We start from the raw sequence: 17,602 nt of genomic DNA on the forward strand, positions 1-17,602 counted from the left end.
AATTCTCCGCGTCATTGTTTCTGTCATGTGATTCAAGTTAAAGACAGCAGCCGCAGTCTGTGGTGAACAAGCATCATTCTTGCTATGTCGTGAATATTTTTTGTCATGCCGGGAACATAACCGTGCTATCAGGGACATCTAAATTGGTTTCACGCCCGGGTAAAGTGTTTTTATTGTCGGATAAGACGCGGCGTAACGATGGCGGATGTGGTACTAGAAGTAAGTAAGACTAGCATGCTAACGTTAGCCTGCTAATGTTGTTAATGGTACTTCGTTAGTAACTCGTAAAAAATTCACATTTTCTACAAGTATTTAAATGGAATAGTAACAACAAATAGCATCTCCAATATGATTTCCAACAAAGGTGTAATGATGATTATGTAATGTTTATGAATTGTGTTATTAGACTAACATATGCACTAATCTGCATTTCAGTGTCTTGTACTGTGATGTGTAGTGACAATCAAATTGAATCTAATCTAATCTGTCTTTCCAAAAACAGGGCAGACAACCAAGCGAAGAATTTACAGACGAGTCAGAGGTAAGATGAATAATTACTGTACAACCATTGATCCTCCTGTATAGGATGAGTAGTTTTGCTCAGCGTACTGTTATTTCTGTACTGTCAACATCAATGCCAAGTGTGTGTGCACATTTCCGTCAAGCCCGGCTAATGTTTAAGTCCAGTAAGACTCCACAATGCACATCCATCTAGAGGATCTTTTTCAGAAGTGTCAAAAAGACTCATTCATGCGGTGTACATGTTTTTACCACATCTCTCTCAATATTATGACTGACTCTCAGGACTACGTGCTACACCTGAGTCACAAGTAGACTACCGGTAAATAAATTATAGTTTCATGTGTCGACTTGGCAGGAAAGGAGAACAAAGCCTGAACCAGAACAAAAGTGAAATGGATGTGTTGTAACCATTCTTTCTTTTCTTTTTTCGTTTTTCTGTTTTTTTTAACCATGTTTACATAATTCTTATTAAAAGAAGACAAAAAAAATGAAAACATTGAATGTCTTCACATGAGCTTAGTATTTGTCAGTTTTGTTTCCCGGGAATGGTTGTGCTGAGACACCACCTTCACTTAATGTGAGATTGTTTAAATTCACCTGAAAAACGGTTCATGTGCCTAGGCAGATACTGCTGTTTTGATTAGCAATACATTTTAAATGGATTTGACGCGAAACTCTGGCATCATTTTTGGAATAAAACAATATCAAACACTGGTAAACGTACGTCAAATGATAGCGTATCTTAAGCAATAACAACAAAAAATAGAAGTTTTTCTTATTATTTTTTAAACCATGTCATGTTTATCAGTAGGGGCTGCTGTTTTGGTTAGCAACACGTATGACATGCAGCGCGATCACACGCCTGATTCTTCTGGACTGCTAATCATCGTCAAGTCAAGTCATCTTTATTTATATACGTAAGATTCAACACCTTAATTAATCAGAGACACTGTTTACTTGCCTCGCAAGGTGCTGCTGTTTTCGTTAGCAATGCACACAACAATGCAGAGCGACCACATGTCCCAGTTTAGCGGAAGACAAAGTGTTGTTACCATAATTTGAATTGCGCGAAGTTATAATAGTGTGCAGGGAACTTGATGCTACAATTTAATCGCTCCGATTGATTATGTACCTCGCTAGATGCTGATGTTTTGGTTAGCATCAGATCATCCATGTTGCTAGCATCACGTCACGCACTCCACTTCCTTGCAAAATGTGCAGGCCAGCAGCAAAGGCACATTTCAATGATCTTGCGTGAAATGCGTTGACGGCATTTTCATTTTGTCATAAGGAAGCTTCATCCCCACGCATTTACTCTTTTCATAAAACAAACTTAAAGTCTTCCGCCCGCACGAAGCAACACTTGTGGCCCGGCGCGTCACGGGCGGAATATTACTCACAATCGGCTTTATAAGCGATGCTGCACAGTCTGTGGGGTACATCAACTCAAGACACTGTGTGCGCTCTTCTGTACCGCTGAGTTGAGGGGGGGGTTGAGGGTGACGGTAGGACAAGAGCGTGGAAAAAGTGTTATTTTCAAAAACAATCCTTTCCCACACAACAATGCCATATCAAGGCTATTTCCTGTGTATTACGGTGGTGAGAGCTTTGATGCGAGGGCATTTGTCACGGGCTTCGCCGCCGTATCAAACGAGAAAAAGCCAAACTGTATCCACCCCGCAGAGAAACTACCCACTTTCAAAGTTTTGCCATCTATCGCCGCCTCTGCCGCAGAGTCGACAATTTGCCTGTAAGTCACAGTTTTACAGTTCAAACCGAGGATAACGTGAACGTTCGAGGGACGTTATCCTCGCTTTGAACGTGGTCGTTATTTTAATAGATTTAGACGCCAATGGGTGTCGTACCACTTTAAAGGAGACGTATTTTGTATTTGGCAACAATTTGTAACAGCCACATGAGCTCACAGCGCTACCAAACTTAAAGATAATGAATAGATGTGCAACAAATAATCGATTCATCAACTACTAATATATTATCAGATCAATCGACAACTATTTCGACAACCAATTGATTGTTAAGAGACATTTTTCAATTAAAAATGGCCTAAATCTTCAGAATGTCAGCCTCTTGACAGCAAATATTTCTGAAGTCCTCCTTGAAAGCAGACTATCTTTATGTTGAATGCAAATAAGACATTTGTAAACATCTGCTTTCTTTTTTAGAAAACAATAATTCATGTTTTTGCCTATTTTCTGATGGCTGTGACCAGTAACTAAATAATCATGAATTTATGTTTTTGCATTTTCTGCACTGTCAATTTGAAAGAATGTCCTGTTTTTGAATTAAGAGATTTAGAATAATAAAAATAAAAAAATCATCCAATTAATCTAAAAAAAAATTTGTTTCAGTTTTTTTCCAACTAAAAACGAAAAAAAAACTAATAATAATTACAAAAAATTGACAGATTCATTGATATACGGCTAAAATACGGCTCACTTTTTGCATTTTATCTGCATTATTATTATCTGGGTTTTGTCATATTTATATTGCGGATTATTTGCGACATCGCAAGATTTTGCGGTTATTATTTTTGCACACAGACTCACATAGAAATAAACGTGAGCAAGGAGGAAAGAGCTAAATGACAGATGTCCTTCAATAGGCCAGACTCTGCCTTTTAACTCATTCACTCGCAGCCATTTTCACTGAAGCAGCCCACTTCGCTCCTGGCTGTTTTACTGGATTTTGCAAGGCCCACAGAATATTGTGTTCTATTGTTATAAAAACATGGAACCTACCAAAAGAAAGATTAAAGTCTCTTATTTCATCAGAAAAAAAAGTATATTTCGATCTCTTTCTATTTTGCAGCAATTAGCATTAGAATATAGCTAAGGTTCATCATTATTCATAAATCTGTTTAAAACAGTGGGGAAAACAGCTTTTGGTCGATCTCTAATACTCTGTTGCCACCTGCTGGCCATTGCTTTAACTGTTTTTGTGCAGTTGAGAGGCTGCATCAAAGCCTTCTGTATGCTATAGCATTAAAAAAAAAACATCAACGTATAAATACGTTTTGGGACCATGGTAATATTTAAAATAGAACATATTTATACGTTTTTGGGAGCAAATTAGTTAAAGTCACATGCATTCAGTCACAGTCCAGATACTACAGGACTATAGAGCGTGAGGATGCCAAAACCCTAGATATTAATTTCGTGTTCAGGACTTTGCTTGTAATGAATACAGTTTGAAGGATTGTGGAATGTGGCCAATCATCTGGTGGCTCTTCTTTGTCACAGGAGGAGAGCGAGGAGGAGCCCAAGTTGAAATATGAGCGCCTCGCCAATGGCGTGACGGAAATCCTCCAGAGCGACGCAGCCAGCTGTATGACCGTCCACGACAAGGTAGCGAGCGGGTCACGCCTCGCGAGGGCCTTTGCCTCTCATGTTGCTTGAGAGTGCGCCCTGTGAGGCCGTTCTTTTCTCACCTCCGCGTACAAGGAGATGCGCCACACGCGATTGTCGTACCCCCTTTTCATTCCCACTCGGCGCCAGTTGTCATCGCTCGCCTGCCGCCAGGGCGTTCTTCTTTAAGATGGCAAATCATCGCGACAGTTGAAGTTGGAGTTTGTTTGTTTGTTTGTTATTAAACAATTGAACCCGTTTTCCAGTTTCAATATTGGCTCCAGATCAGGGAGAGGGCATTTAAAAAAAAAAAAAAGTCAACAAATTTTAAAGCAAAATTTTATACGTTTAAATTATCTTGCATTTTCTTACAGTTTTGATTTTTATAATTTTTTATCATTTAAATAATATACTGTATTACATTTGTACAGTTATTTTTAATGATTGACTCTGATAACCATTATGTTTTTATTTATCTTCTTGACTTTGACAACTCGAGACCTTAACTTCTAGTCACATTGTGCAACGGGTCGGACCCCCGCTCGGTCACAGCCGCCCGCGTCGCCCCACCAAAAATTTCTTTCCGTGAACGCGCGCATGTGTTCTCATATTTTAAGCGTCTGAATGGGGATTTCCGTTTGAACAATCCGCCCCGTCCCGATAAATCCCTTTTAAAAGTCGCTGCGCCTCACGAGCCTCCAACCTTTTTTATTTTTTTTTATTTTTTATTTTATTTGCTGCTTATTTTATTTGTGAAGATTGCAGAGGGCTCTGTGTGACATGCTCAGCTGTGCCTGTAAATATAAGCATTTCATTATAGGCTGCACTCAAGCATGCTGCTGGGCCACATGCCGCCAAAGAGGTGTGTGTGTGTGGGGGGGGGGGGGGGGGATTAGGCTGGGGTGCAAGAACACACACTTACAGCCACATTTGTTATCCCCCCCCAGTGGACACACACACACACACACACACACACACTGCATGAAAACCAGACAAATGCTTGCAAATAATAGCTGTGTGCTTAGCTTAGTTTAGCAGCAAGAGGGTGACGAGAAGTCAGACGTACAGTGCATTTATTATGCTGAAGCCTTTTAATTTAAGAAGAAGAAATGCCATTTCACACTGCCTGACTTAATAAAGAGCAATGGCAATTTCACACTTTTGCTCACAAGCTTACCCAGTCCGCACCCGTACTCCTTTTTTTTTTTTTTTTAATCCCCTTCACCTACACACAGACACATTTTCATTTTATAATTCAAAATTTCTCTTGTTGAATTCATACTTATTTCTTCTTCTTTTTTTTTTGTTTCAGTTTCTTGCTCTGGGGACACATTTTGGAAAGGTTTTCCTGTTGGACATCCAAGGAAATGTCACCCAGAAGTTTGAAATTGTGAGTAGGAGCCACATTTTGCTGAATATATGCTGAAATCGTAATAATAATAATAATAATTTATATTTTATTGTATGTTTATTTATTATTATTATTATTATTATTATTATTATATTATATATTCACCTCAGTGCGACAGTGGGTACAACATAAAACACAACAATAAAACCAATATATTAAAAAGCAGCAAACAGTAAAACCAATAAAAAACACTACATAACATAAAACAATCATAAAATTCACAGTTATTATTATTATTATATTACTAATTATTTTATTAATTATTGTTATTATTATCTTATTTAAAAAAAATCTGTAAATCAGTGTATGTATTTAGACGAGAGGTGTAACAGTTAGTGAATCAAGCACTAATCAAATATTATATTAATCGACAACTTTTTTCTATAATTAATTGAATTATAACATTAAACAGTGCTATTGCTCTAATTTAAACCACAAGACAATTTTATTGATTTTTTTTTTTGGTTTAGAACGGATTGATGTCATTTCCATTCATTTCAGTGTGGAAATGTGATTTGAGATCCAGCCATGTTTTTTTCTGTGCCCGTAGAGTTCCGTGAAGATCAACCAGATCAGCCTGGACGAGAGCGGCGAGCACGTGGGCATCTGCTCCGAGGATGGCAAGGTCGGACATTTTCCATCTTACTGAGAGCACGCAAGCGGCAATATTGCGCTTTTCCATCGCCACCTTTTATCTGCCGCCAAACTTTATGCTAATACCGCCGGACTGAAATATTGAGCAGGTTTAACGGCGCCAGTTAACCTGCTGTTTAATCTCTGGAAACGGTCTTCTGCTGATGGTTATCGTCATCAAGAGTTTGCCAGTCAAGATGCGATCACACTTGATTTCAGGGGGCCCTTCTAATCCCTACAAATCGAACTTAATCCTTAATTGACGCCGAGATGCCATCAGGATCTGGTGTTATTTCCCCCCCAGGTGGCTGCGATGCACTAATGGCAACTCAGCGGCCCTCTTACAGCACACAAGAGTCCAAGATTAGCAAACTTGTAAAGCCCGCAGGGTTTTTCCCCCGGAATCAAGGTGTGCACTAATTGGCGACCTGGTGGAACAAATCAAAGTCGGGTTTTCTGCAGTTTTTTTTCCCCGAAGGTCCGGTCTAGTTGCAGAGGCGGCAATTAAAGAGGAGGTGTTGAGTTATTCACCTTTGTTGCTGCTTTTTTCCAGGTGCAAGTGTTTGGCCTCTACACAAGAGAAGGCTTCCACGAGAACTTTGATTGTCCCGTAAAAGTAAGTAACAGTAACTTTGCGGACGGACATTGGATTGCAATCAAAATTCACTTTCATCCAAATGCTATCTGGCCTCTGATGCACCTCTCATGACAACTATAATAAAGGGATTTGCAAAAACTCAAAAGAGTGCCAGATCTTCTGCTCCTCCCACCTTCCAGCCCGGTTGCTTCCCTCAGACAAGAACAAATGTAGTCAATTATATTAATTGAAAATATTAAATAATTACAAATTACTGTAAAGCAAATTTAAGGAATACTAACACTAGATGGTGGTGGTAATGGTATCAACCACAAAAGTCTTCAAAAGTAGATACAAACTCCATATTTAATTTTTTTCCATTTCCTGTCGTCCATATAGCAATATTTTTTATTCATAGGGTTTATTTCCCTAACTGGAATATTGCAAAACATCAATCCCATTTCACTTCCCCAAATCCTAACGGTGTCATCTGTCCTGCTAGGTGGTGGCGTTACACCCCCAATTCTCCAGATCCAACTACAAGCAGTTTGTCACCGGCGGCAACAAGGTAGGTTTGAATAGGATTTTGAACACCTCCTTTACCATTTCACTTTTTATTTATTTTTTTGACGCTCTGTTCTCAAATCCATCATTCGTGGTCCATCTTAGCTATGGCTAAAGAAGATGATCTTTTTTTTGTCTGTCTGCTGTGGGGAAAAAACAAGCAGCAAAAAAAAAAAAAAAAACATCTGCCTCTTTGGAGTGCTTTTGGGAGAGCGGCCCATTTTCGCAAAGTGCTGTACAATAATGCGAGACATTTCCGCGCAAGAGAAGGGATCATTATCGAGATGCCACATACAGGGCCACCTTGACTTGAGAGTTTTTGCTTTGTGTTGCAAGCCAAATTTTGAGTTACAAGCGAGCTTGCCACTCGAGTCAGGTGAAAAATAAATGGACTTTTTAGGGTAATGTGATGCCTTTGCATGTGGGCAAGGAGAGCCATAGTCCTTGGTGCATTTTCATATTGAACAAGACAAACAGTCAGCCTTTCATTCTCTCTTAGCGCTTTCATTGTTTTACAGAATACAGAGCTAATTTCTCAAAGCAAGAAAATTTGGAACTGGAACGGATTCATGTAATTTCAGTTCATTTCAATGTGGAAAATTGATTTGGTGTGCAAGTAAATTTTCATGGAACAAATTAAACATGTAAGTAACGGCGCCACTGTAGTTCAAAGATCTTTCGAGCAGGCGTACCTAATGTTGTGGCTGTTGAGTATATGTAATAATGCCATGGATTATTTTTAGATCCAGCGCACTGACATTTATACAACAAGCAACATTTCTTTGCCGTCATTGTTCGGCTGCCGCTTTGCCATTTTCTTTGAATCGCCGCCCATTCCTCTCGCTGAAGGCCTCGGCGAGGCGCCTGCCACGGAAATCAATGCGCCTCGACGGGAGACGTGTGCCGTTCCCAAGAAAAATTCAATGTTTGCTTCTGCCGTTCTTTTGTCACGCCGACTCTTGGTGGGTTGAAGCGTTTCTTAGTCGCTGATATTGTGCAGCTTTTGGATCTTTACAGTACGTGTGGATAAAATTTTTAAAAAAGCATTAGCTAAAATGATCAGTTGCTAACGTGCTAACAGTTGCTATGCTAACATAGAGCAAGATAGCAACCTGAACAGGGTTATTATAGTTAGTTTTTTGTATTTCGTTTTTTTATTTTATTTTTTATTTTTTGTCAGTTTTAATTAGTTTTCAGGGTGGTTCTGTTTGTTTTTATTTTAGTTTTTTAAAGAATGATAAGTTTTAGTTTAATTTTTATTAGTTTCAGTATTATTTTTTTAATGTGTATTACTTGTGTGCAATATTTAAATAAAAACACCATGATAAGCTATATGACATCACTTCTGTGTGACACTCTTTCAAATGTAAAAATCATCCCCAAAGGCTCATGTATTAAATTAATAACGGTACCAGAGACTAAAATGAAGGAATTTTTTTTGCTATAATTATAGTTAGTTTTGTAAACATAAAATGTAATTTCAGTTAGTTTTTCGTTCAGTTTTTATTTTATTTCGTTAACGATATTGTTTTTTTGTTTTGTTTTAGTTTTAGTTTTTTGTTAGTTTTCGTTACCTAAAATAATGTGAACCTGACAACAGAAAGCACTGAGGTAGATCTATAAGAGTTTTACATGGGTCATACATTACATCATAATATATGTTTTTTTTTAACTACGGTATTTTTGGTATTCTAAATATCTCCCATGCTGAAACATTCATGCTTATTTTTCACTTATTATACGCTTTATGAAATATTCATAGTCAAATGTTCCACTGCAGGAAGAACCGCCTTCCGTCTGCCTCTCTCCCTCACCAATCTACTGTTCATGCACTGCCCTCTATTGGTTGCACGACGCCACTGCTCCACATTCTGCATTTCAAACTTTTCTTTTGGCCTTTCCTTGAAGCTTCTCTTGTACGAGCGCAACTGGATGAACCGCTGGAAGACGGCCCTCCTGCACGAAGGCGAGGGCAACATCACCAACGTCCAGTGGAGAAGCAACCTCATCGCTTGGGCCAACAACGTGGTACGCATCCCTACTGTCGTGGAACCTTGGTAATTACGCAGGCCTGAGACTTGACGCCGTTTGTTCGGCTTAGGGCGTGAAAATCTACGACATCAGCACGAAGCAGCGAATCACCAACGTGCTGCGCGACAACGTCAGCCTGAGACCCGACATGTACCCGTGCAGTCTGTGTTGGAAAGACAACACCACCCTCATCGTGGGCTGGGGAACCTCCATCAAGGTTTGACATTTCAAGTTGATTTTAGCAAGCAACTTTTGTGCTATTTGACATCCTCCTTTTGTAGATTTGTGTCGTGAAGGAGCGACATCCGACAGAAATGAGGGACCTGCCTAGTCGGTATGTGGAAATAGGTATGGAAAACTTCTGCCATTTAGTCATATGTAAGGCATTAAATGTTTTCTTTTTAGGAAAGTGCAATATCAGTCAGACAGCAATCAGTTGACTATTAGTAACTGTAATGGTACGTTGTTTAATCCTCTCATCACGTTTTAAATCTTTTCGTTTTAGGAAAGTGCGACATCAGTCAGACGACAATCAATAGATTGTTGGTAGGACTGTAATGGTCATAATCCCTGTTTGGAATCTGGATGCTCAATTATTGATTGATTGATTCAATTGAAATATTTATTTAAACAGCCAACGAAATCAAAACAATAAATAATCAATAATTCATTATTATTCATTATTATAATAATGATTAATAATTAATTATTATTAATTATTATAATAATGATTATTAATTAATTAAATAGTAATAATAAGTAATAAAGAACAATACATTTATCATTAACATGCTCAAAAAAGAGCAGGAAGAAGTAAAATACTTGTAATAAATAATATAAATAACGTAAGACGTACAATAAGATTTTTTTAAAAGTTTCAATATTTTCTTTTTGGAAAATGCAAAATCAATAGTCAATCATATGCCAATTAAACTATTAGTGGGGGTGTACACCATAATCATCAAAATCAAATAAAATGCATATTTAATCATATATAACAGTGTAAATAGATGTATTTATTTTTTGTTAGAAAAGTGCAACACCAATAGACTATTGTTAGTTGGTGTGTAACATATGCCAAAAAACACGGTTCGATACATATGTCGGTTTTAAGATCATGGATGAAGAACATGCTGCTAGCTGTATTATTAATAGATTTAATAAAACACATATTTACATATCACAAACCTAGTTTTTAAAGTGAATATTATTCTCATTCTCAAATAAGCAAAACATCATATAGCATAAAATCCGTTTTTTTTTCTTTTTATGAAACTTCAAAAGCTTTTTTTCTTTTTAGGAAATTACCAATTTAAACAACTGCAACAGTAACAGTTTGACTAGTTTGAGTTCGTACAGTTGCTCTTCCCGTCCACCGTTCTTATAATCGCATTTTGAAAGGAATCCCGTTTGTGCTTGGCAGTTTCCGCCTTCGAGACGGAGTTCTTCATCAGCGGGCTGGCGCCGCTGGCAGATCAGCTGGTCACCTTGTCCTTTGTGAAGGAGAACCCTGAGCACGTGGTAAGGAAAACCCAAAAGAACTTTTGACCACATTGCTGACGTTTGTTTCGGGGACAGGACGAGGAGTTCCTGGCGCGGCCTCGTCTCGACATCATCCAGCCTCTGCCCGAGTCGTGCGAGGAGATCTCGTCGGACGCCCTGACCGTGCGCAACTACCAGGAGAACGAGTGTCGTGACTATCGCCTCGGTGAGACTGTCGTAACCATATCCCAACTCCCCCAGAAAGATTAGATTGGGTTCTTCGTACCATTTCAGTTCAAGGCTACTCAAAAATGAAACAAAGAGAACTGCACATTATTTAAAATGTTTGCTAAGACAAGTGTGTGTAGCTTAATGCTAACATATGATGGAAAACGCCATTGACATGCTAGCGGTTAGCGTTGATTGTACCCAATTTTAGAACTTTATCCTCTATGAAAATCACGAATAGTACAGATTCATATTGAGTCCCTTAAAATAATAGCAGAAGTAATTTTTCTTCTTTGTGTCTGCATGACTGCATTGGACTGCCACCCAGTGGCCAAGGCAGGAACACCAGAAGACATAAACATTATGTTTAATTATGTTACTACTCTTTTTTCTGTTTTTTTTTTCTCTTTTGTTTTTTTCTTCTTTTCTTCTCCCCCTTTTCTGTTTTTTCTCTTTTTTTCACTTTTTTTTCCTTTCCCCCTTTTTTCTTCTTTTCTTTTTTCTTTTTTCCTTTTTTTCTCTTACTTTTTTCTCTTCTTTTCTTATGTTTCTCTGGGAAAAACGAGAGAAAAAAATACAAATAAATTATGTTACTACTCTAATTTTATAATGTGCAATAATACAGAGGTCTATTTTTCCACAAACACATTTGTTGTGTTTTCAGGGGGATTTCCATTAATTTAAATGGGCAAAAATAATTTGAGTGTTTTGAGTTTAATGACGCGAGGCCCCGGAAGGATTTTGACTCCTATCAGGACAAAAGCACCATTAATTTTCGGCGTGCTTTTTTCTAGCTTAGTTTTACAAACGTCCACTGATGTGTTGTGGCGAGCAGAGCATTCCGAGGGCGAGTCGCTGTTCTACATCGTCAGCCCCAAAGACGTGGTGGTGGCCAAGGAGCGCGACCAGGACGACCACATCGATTGGCTGCTGGACAAGAAGAAGTACGAGGAAGCGTTGATGGCCGCTGAGATCAGCTTCAAAAACATCAAGAGGCACGACGTGCAGAAGATCGGTATGGCCTACATCAACCACCTGGTGGAGAAGGGCGACTACGACGGCGCCGCCAGGTTGCTCTTCATATTACCGTCTGGCTTTTACCACGGGACGCTTCATTAGGTACATCTGCACGCTCAAGTAAGATCCCAAGGGGTGCTTTGGAGGATCCAAGCTAACTTTATTGACACGCCAAATGAAGGCGTCGTGACTCTTGGGGGTTATTGCGCAAGATTACGTATTGCAGATGTGCCTAATGAAGGAGACACTGATGATGTTTTTACCACCATAGCAACATTGCATTCAATATTTAGTCAGCTGAGTACTTTCTTACTTTTTTTCTTGTTTTCATTGCTCTGTTTTCTTCTTTTTTTCATTTTACTTTATTCAATTTTTTGATTTTTGTGTCTGTTTTGAGTGTTTTCCCCATGTTTTATTTTTCTTGATCTCTTTTCTCAAGCATTTAACATTCAATTTTCTTATTTTACTTTTTAAAATGCCCATTTTCATGTTCTCTTTCTTTTTTCAAATAACAAACTATATTTTATCAACTTTAAAGTTTGAACATTTCTGGCTTAAAAAACAAACAAACTCTTATGTATATAATGATGAAATTGGTGTCATCAATTTGTGCATATTAATCCTGTACGAAGTTTTCTCATGCAGGAAGTGCCAAAAGATTCTTGGTAAAAACATGGAACTGTGGGAAAACGAGGTGTACAGATTCAAGACCATCGGACAACTGAAGGTCGGTTGTGATGAAGCAACGTCAAATGTTAATCATTTCACTTTTCGAGTCAACATTTTCACTTGTCTTCAACCGTAGGCCATCAGTCAGTATTTACCCCGAGGCGACCTGCGTCTTCGCCCGGCCATCTACGAAATGATCTTGCACGAATTCCTCAAAACGGACTACGAGGTACTTGACGTTCAATTGGCAAGTGTTGTGCATTTAAGGCCTTAAAGTTTGTTTGCTCCGCCCACCCGCCCGCTCAGGGTTTCGCCACGCTGATCCGGGAGTGGCCGGGAGAGCTTTACAACAACATGGCCATTGTGCAGGCCGTCACCGACCACCTGAGCAAGAACCCCATGAACGACACCCTGCTCACCACACTGGCCGAGCTGTGAGTCGCCGTATTCGGACACTTTACTGCACGCTTTTCAGTCTCATCGTTAGGCGCACCTGCATCATCGAAAGACGGCCAATACTGCAAATTAAATGTTTGAGAGAGAGAGGAAAACAAATGTCTGCCTTTACTAACATGCTCACTTCAAACTAGGATGGAAAAATGAATGGGAATTTATGACGATTAAATGCGATATTTTTACTTAGAATAAAATAGGCATTTAACGGAATAGTTGCTAGTTAAAATATTGGTGTTAATTAATCAAGGAGATTAATTTACCTGCATATACTGTACAATTATCATAATGGAATAAAATGTTTTTTAAATGTTTAATTTTATCCCATTTTTTCTATCTCTTACATTCTTTTTTTTTTCAATAATTTTTTCCTTGCCCCCTTTTTTTCCTAAAAAGTTTTATTTTTATCTTTCTGTGCACTTTTTTCTGTTCTTTTTTTTTTTTTTCATTATTTTTTTTATTTCCCTCATTTTTCTTGGTGCAAATTCTGGGACTTTAAAGAAATTAAAAGGTATGAAATGGAAAGTTTGAAATTTTTCATTTTAATCAGGCAAATAAAAAATAAATGACTTGAGCAGTTGGACTAAAATATTTGAGGGTGAAAACAATCACATTTAATCGAGTATGAATGCAATGTGCCCTCTTGTCCGTTATGATAATAAAACAAACGTTCATTTTTATTTTTATTTGTGATGTCAAATGTAGAAAGTTAACTTTTATTTACAGGAGTTAATAGGGAAATTATATATTAGCCTAGGACAAATTGTATGTATTTATTCCCCATATATTTTTGTATCATTTTGCTATTTTGGTGCCAACAATGAACTTGTGCAGCGAATGAAATGAAAGGATGAATGAACTCATTTTTTCCCTGCAGCTACACGTACGACCGGCGCTACGACCGAGCGCTGGAGATCTACCTGCGTCTGCGCCACAAAGACGTTTACCAGCTCATCCACAAGCACAACCTCTTCTCCTCCATCGAGGACAAGATCGTGCTCCTCATGGATTTTGACAAAGAGGTTTGACAGTTGGCTTCCTTTCCGACGTCACCATGGCAACCGTCACCTCCAATTTCTCCCCCCCATGTTTTTGTGTGTGTGTGTGTTTGTGCGCGCGCAGAAAGCTGTGGACATGCTTCTGGACAATGAAGACAAAATATCAGTGAGTGTGCCATCAACTTCTTCCTTTGTAAAGATAATTATGATGCTCACTGTTTTTGTTGCTTTAGATTGACAGGGTGGTGGAGGAATTGGCAGACAGGCCCGAGCTTCTTCATGTGGTCCGTTGACATCTCTTTTTCTGTTGTTGAGTTTGCGCCAAATGTATTTGAACATTGATCCTGTTTACGCCACTCGCCATCTACAGTATCTCCACAAACTGTTCAAGCGGGACCACCACAAAGGCCAGAAGTACCACGAAAAGCAGATCGGCCTGTACGCCGAATTTGACCGGCCCAATCTGTTGCCCTTCCTGAGGGACAGCACACACTGCCCGCTGGAGAAGGTACTCCTCCTCTTAATCCCTTGATGTCTATTGTCGCTAACCGTTATGTCTTATTTAAATATTGTTAATTGATTTATTGTAAAAAATAAAATAAAATAAAATAAAATACATTTTATATACACATTTCTTTATTTTGTACAGGGTTGTCAGTCGAATAAAATTGTAATCGTGATTAATCACATGACTTCGATAGTTAACTCACGATTAATCGCAAATTTTATGTACGTTCTAAATGTGCAATAAAATATTTCCCCCCACGTTTTCATACTTTTGTTAACATAAAAGTGAAAAAAATATGTTAAGCTAATAGAAATAGTCACTGATACAGTAATTTCATAATTATTCATAAAATTGAGTGAAAAAGATCTAATGTATTGTAAAAATCAAGTGTGATATTGATCTGTGTTGGTCATTTTTCTGCCACTAGATAGCATAATTGCATATGTAAGACATTGGTGACAGTTCAGTGCATTTTTTTCTTCATATTAAGAGCTATATAATCTTTAACATAAAGTAACTTGTGAAATTCTGCACATTTTTAAAGTTGTAAAATATAACTTGACCCCAGTCTCCACAAATATATACAATATTATCACATTTATTACTGCTCAATTTTGACGTGGACACTGCGTTGCGACTGGAATTCCCCCAGTACAGCCTTCACAAATAAGGGGCGGTCATTAATCGCGTAAACATTTTTTTGTGGCATTAAAGGAACTTTAAATTAACTCAAAATGAACGCACTAATTTTGACACCCCTAATTTTGTAACAATATTTCGAGTGCCCGCTTATGATCTATCATGTTCCTCTTGCAGGCTCTGGAAGTTTGCCAGCAGAGACATTTTGTGGAGGAGACAGTCTTTCTGCTCAGTAAGGATAAATCATGGAATTAATTTGACCTTATCCAGGCTAGAGTCGATCAGAGCCATATATAGAGAGAGTTTGGCCAAATGCCGTCCATATGTCATGTGACCAGCAGTTGACCAATCACGCTGTGATTGGTCACGCTGTGATTGGTCACGCTGTGATTGGTCAACTGCTGGTCGCATGGCAAATGGACGCTATCTTGTTACCCCGCTTGAAACCGATTTGGCCAAACTCTCTCTATATATGGCTCTGGAGTCGATTTAACACGAGCGCCTCCGCAGGCCGGATGGGGAACTGCAGACGGGCGCTGCAGATGATCATGAAGGAGCTGGAGGATGTGGACAAGGCCATCGAGTTCGCCAAGGAGCAGGACGACGCTGAGCTGTGGGAGGATCTCATCACCTACTCCATCGACAAGCCACGTGAGAAGCCCAACGGTCGTCTTTGACGCGGCCAGCTTGACGAATTTCACGCCTTTCGATTTCTTCCGTTTTGCATCTTCAGCGTTCATCACGGGCCTGCTGAACAACATCGGCACGCACGTGGATCCCATTCTGCTGATCCATCGCATCAAGGAGGGCATGGAGATCCCCAATCTCAGGGATTCCCTTGTCAAGATTCTCCACGACTATAACTTGCAGGTTCATGCTCACGTTCGCTGGTTGCATTTATTTGCACGTTTTGATTAGAAGACAGTTACAATGATCTTTTGGTTAGTGTAAAGTGACAAGTTAATATAAAGAAAATATTAAGTCAATTGAACATATTATACTAAACATGATATTTATATGTATTTAATCCTATAAAAAAATATATATTTTATTATATATATTTTTTAATATGCTCCAATATAGAATATTTTATTCATATTATATGAATATTATATATGGTGAAAAAACTCATATCAGCATGCTACCCTTCTTCCTCATCAACAGATCATGCTACGCGAAGGATGTAAGAAGATTCTGGTGGCTGATTCGCTGTCGCTGCTACAGAAGATGCATCGCACTCAAAGCAGAGGCATCGTTGTGGACGGTTGGTGAACTTTTTGGAGTGCTGTCTCCTAGGGCCTGACCGATTCATCGGTTTATCGTTCGATTTTAGCCCTTAAAAAAAAATCGTATTAGTCAGCAACAATTTTGACTATTAAGTGCTGCTAGGTTCTTTTTCATGAACCATGACTAAAACTTGCAGAATGTTGTCCTTGCACTGTTTGTCCTTTAGAGGAAACTCTGACCTCCAATCCAATATTGTTAATGAGATGAAGATGCCTGTGTTTGTACCACTTAAAGCGCCAAACTTTACAACAACAATGGTGGATTATCGTGTTGCCATCAGTAACGAGTGGAAATGGAGAGCAGTTCTTAAATTCACTCAGCAGAAGGGCAACCGGGAGAACGTTTTTGGCTGAGTTTTTAATTCATCAACTGATTCATTTATCAGAAGTTTTTTTCTGCCAAATATCAGAATTGGCATCTGCCTCACAAAAAAATTAATAAAGAATTAGTCGGGTCCTAGTATTTTCATATCGATACTCATATTAATACTTTTGTGGGCTTTTCTTTGCAGAGGAGAGTATTTGTGAATCGTGCCATGTGACGATTTTACCCTCAGGTATGTCACACTAAAACTTTTTTTATTTCTAGTTTACAATAAGTCGATAAACAAAAGTCTACACATCCATATTCAAAGCATTTCAACACTTCTGATTAACCGCAAATGAAGTTCAGATGTTCATCTTGGCATTTTATCCAGGGTGTGTAGACTTATTGTATCATTCTGTGTTTCAGACATGGCCAAAGCTTTCAGCGTGGTGGTGTTCCACTGCAGACACATGTTTCATAAGGAATGTTTACCCTCCACTGGAACGGTTAGAAATATTAAGATCATAATTATCTAGCACAAAATGACTTTTTGCCTAATTATTTTTTTGTGTGCAGACTCCCGGAGTGCAGTTTTGCAACATCTGCAGCGCGAAGAGGCGTGGGCCAGGAAGCAGCATCCTGGAGATGAAAAAATTATGATAAAAAACACAACAAAATGCAATTGAAATCTGTGTACCTGTTCTACATGTTGCTAATGTGATTTGCCAGCTGAGACGTAATCAAATAAAACCTAATACAAATTGGTGTTATTGTTGGTTATTGGAAATTATGTACAGCATCATTGTAAATCATTTGCGAGTGTCATAATGTCTCCCAGGCATAAAGTTTTTTTTTTTTTTGCTTGAATAATTTCCAAATAAAAAAATATAGAACGCGAAAAAACATGATTGT

General features: G+C 38.5%; 1 protein-coding gene across 2 annotated transcripts; it reads left to right on the forward strand.

The window, feature by feature from the left end:
- The first annotated feature begins 32 nt into the window (after window positions 1-32).
- On the forward strand, window positions 33-17,455 carry vps41 (VPS41 subunit of HOPS complex). Of its 2 annotated transcripts, none has more exons than XM_086066566.1 (27): window positions 33-219; window positions 503-541; window positions 3,783-3,887; window positions 5,200-5,277; window positions 5,849-5,923; window positions 6,485-6,547; window positions 7,011-7,076; window positions 8,981-9,100; window positions 9,174-9,320; window positions 9,385-9,451; window positions 10,527-10,624; window positions 10,682-10,811; window positions 11,649-11,883; window positions 12,476-12,557; window positions 12,636-12,728; window positions 12,806-12,933; window positions 13,830-13,974; window positions 14,075-14,116; window positions 14,184-14,234; window positions 14,321-14,458; window positions 15,275-15,329; window positions 15,608-15,748; window positions 15,831-15,967; window positions 16,262-16,361; window positions 16,896-16,940; window positions 17,117-17,196; window positions 17,267-17,455. In XM_086066566.1, exons 1-27 carry the CDS (start codon window positions 199-201, stop codon window positions 17,348-17,350), a joined length of 2,565 nt encoding a protein of 854 aa, XP_085922692.1. In that variant the 5' UTR covers window positions 33-198; the 3' UTR covers window positions 17,351-17,455. The 2 variants fall into 2 exon arrangements, with proteins under 2 accessions (XP_085922692.1, XP_085922693.1); XM_086066567.1 differs by having other exon boundaries at window positions 10,527-10,621.
- The last annotated feature ends 147 nt before the right edge of the window (window positions 17,456-17,602 follow it).

Source organism: Leptonotus elevatus, chromosome 21, assembly GCF_054856555.1.
Source record: "Leptonotus elevatus isolate MCC_2025b chromosome 21, RoL_Lele_1.0, whole genome shotgun sequence".
In the NCBI taxonomy this organism is placed as follows: domain Eukaryota; kingdom Metazoa; phylum Chordata; class Actinopteri; order Syngnathiformes; family Syngnathidae; genus Leptonotus; species Leptonotus elevatus.

What these genes read in the sequence shown, in the direction of transcription:
- vps41 (XM_086066566.1), top strand. Translation starts at nt 199, where the DNA reads ATGGCGGATGTGGTACTAGAA. An exon ending in AGGAGAACCCTGAGCACGTG is followed by an intron (nt 10,625 to 10,681) that starts GTAAGGAAAACC and finishes TTTCGGGGACAG; the next exon opens with GACGAGGAGTTCCTGGCGCG. An exon ending in GTGTCGTGACTATCGCCTCG is followed by an intron (nt 10,812 to 11,648) that starts GTGAGACTGTCG and finishes TGTGGCGAGCAG; the next exon opens with AGCATTCCGAGGGCGAGTCG.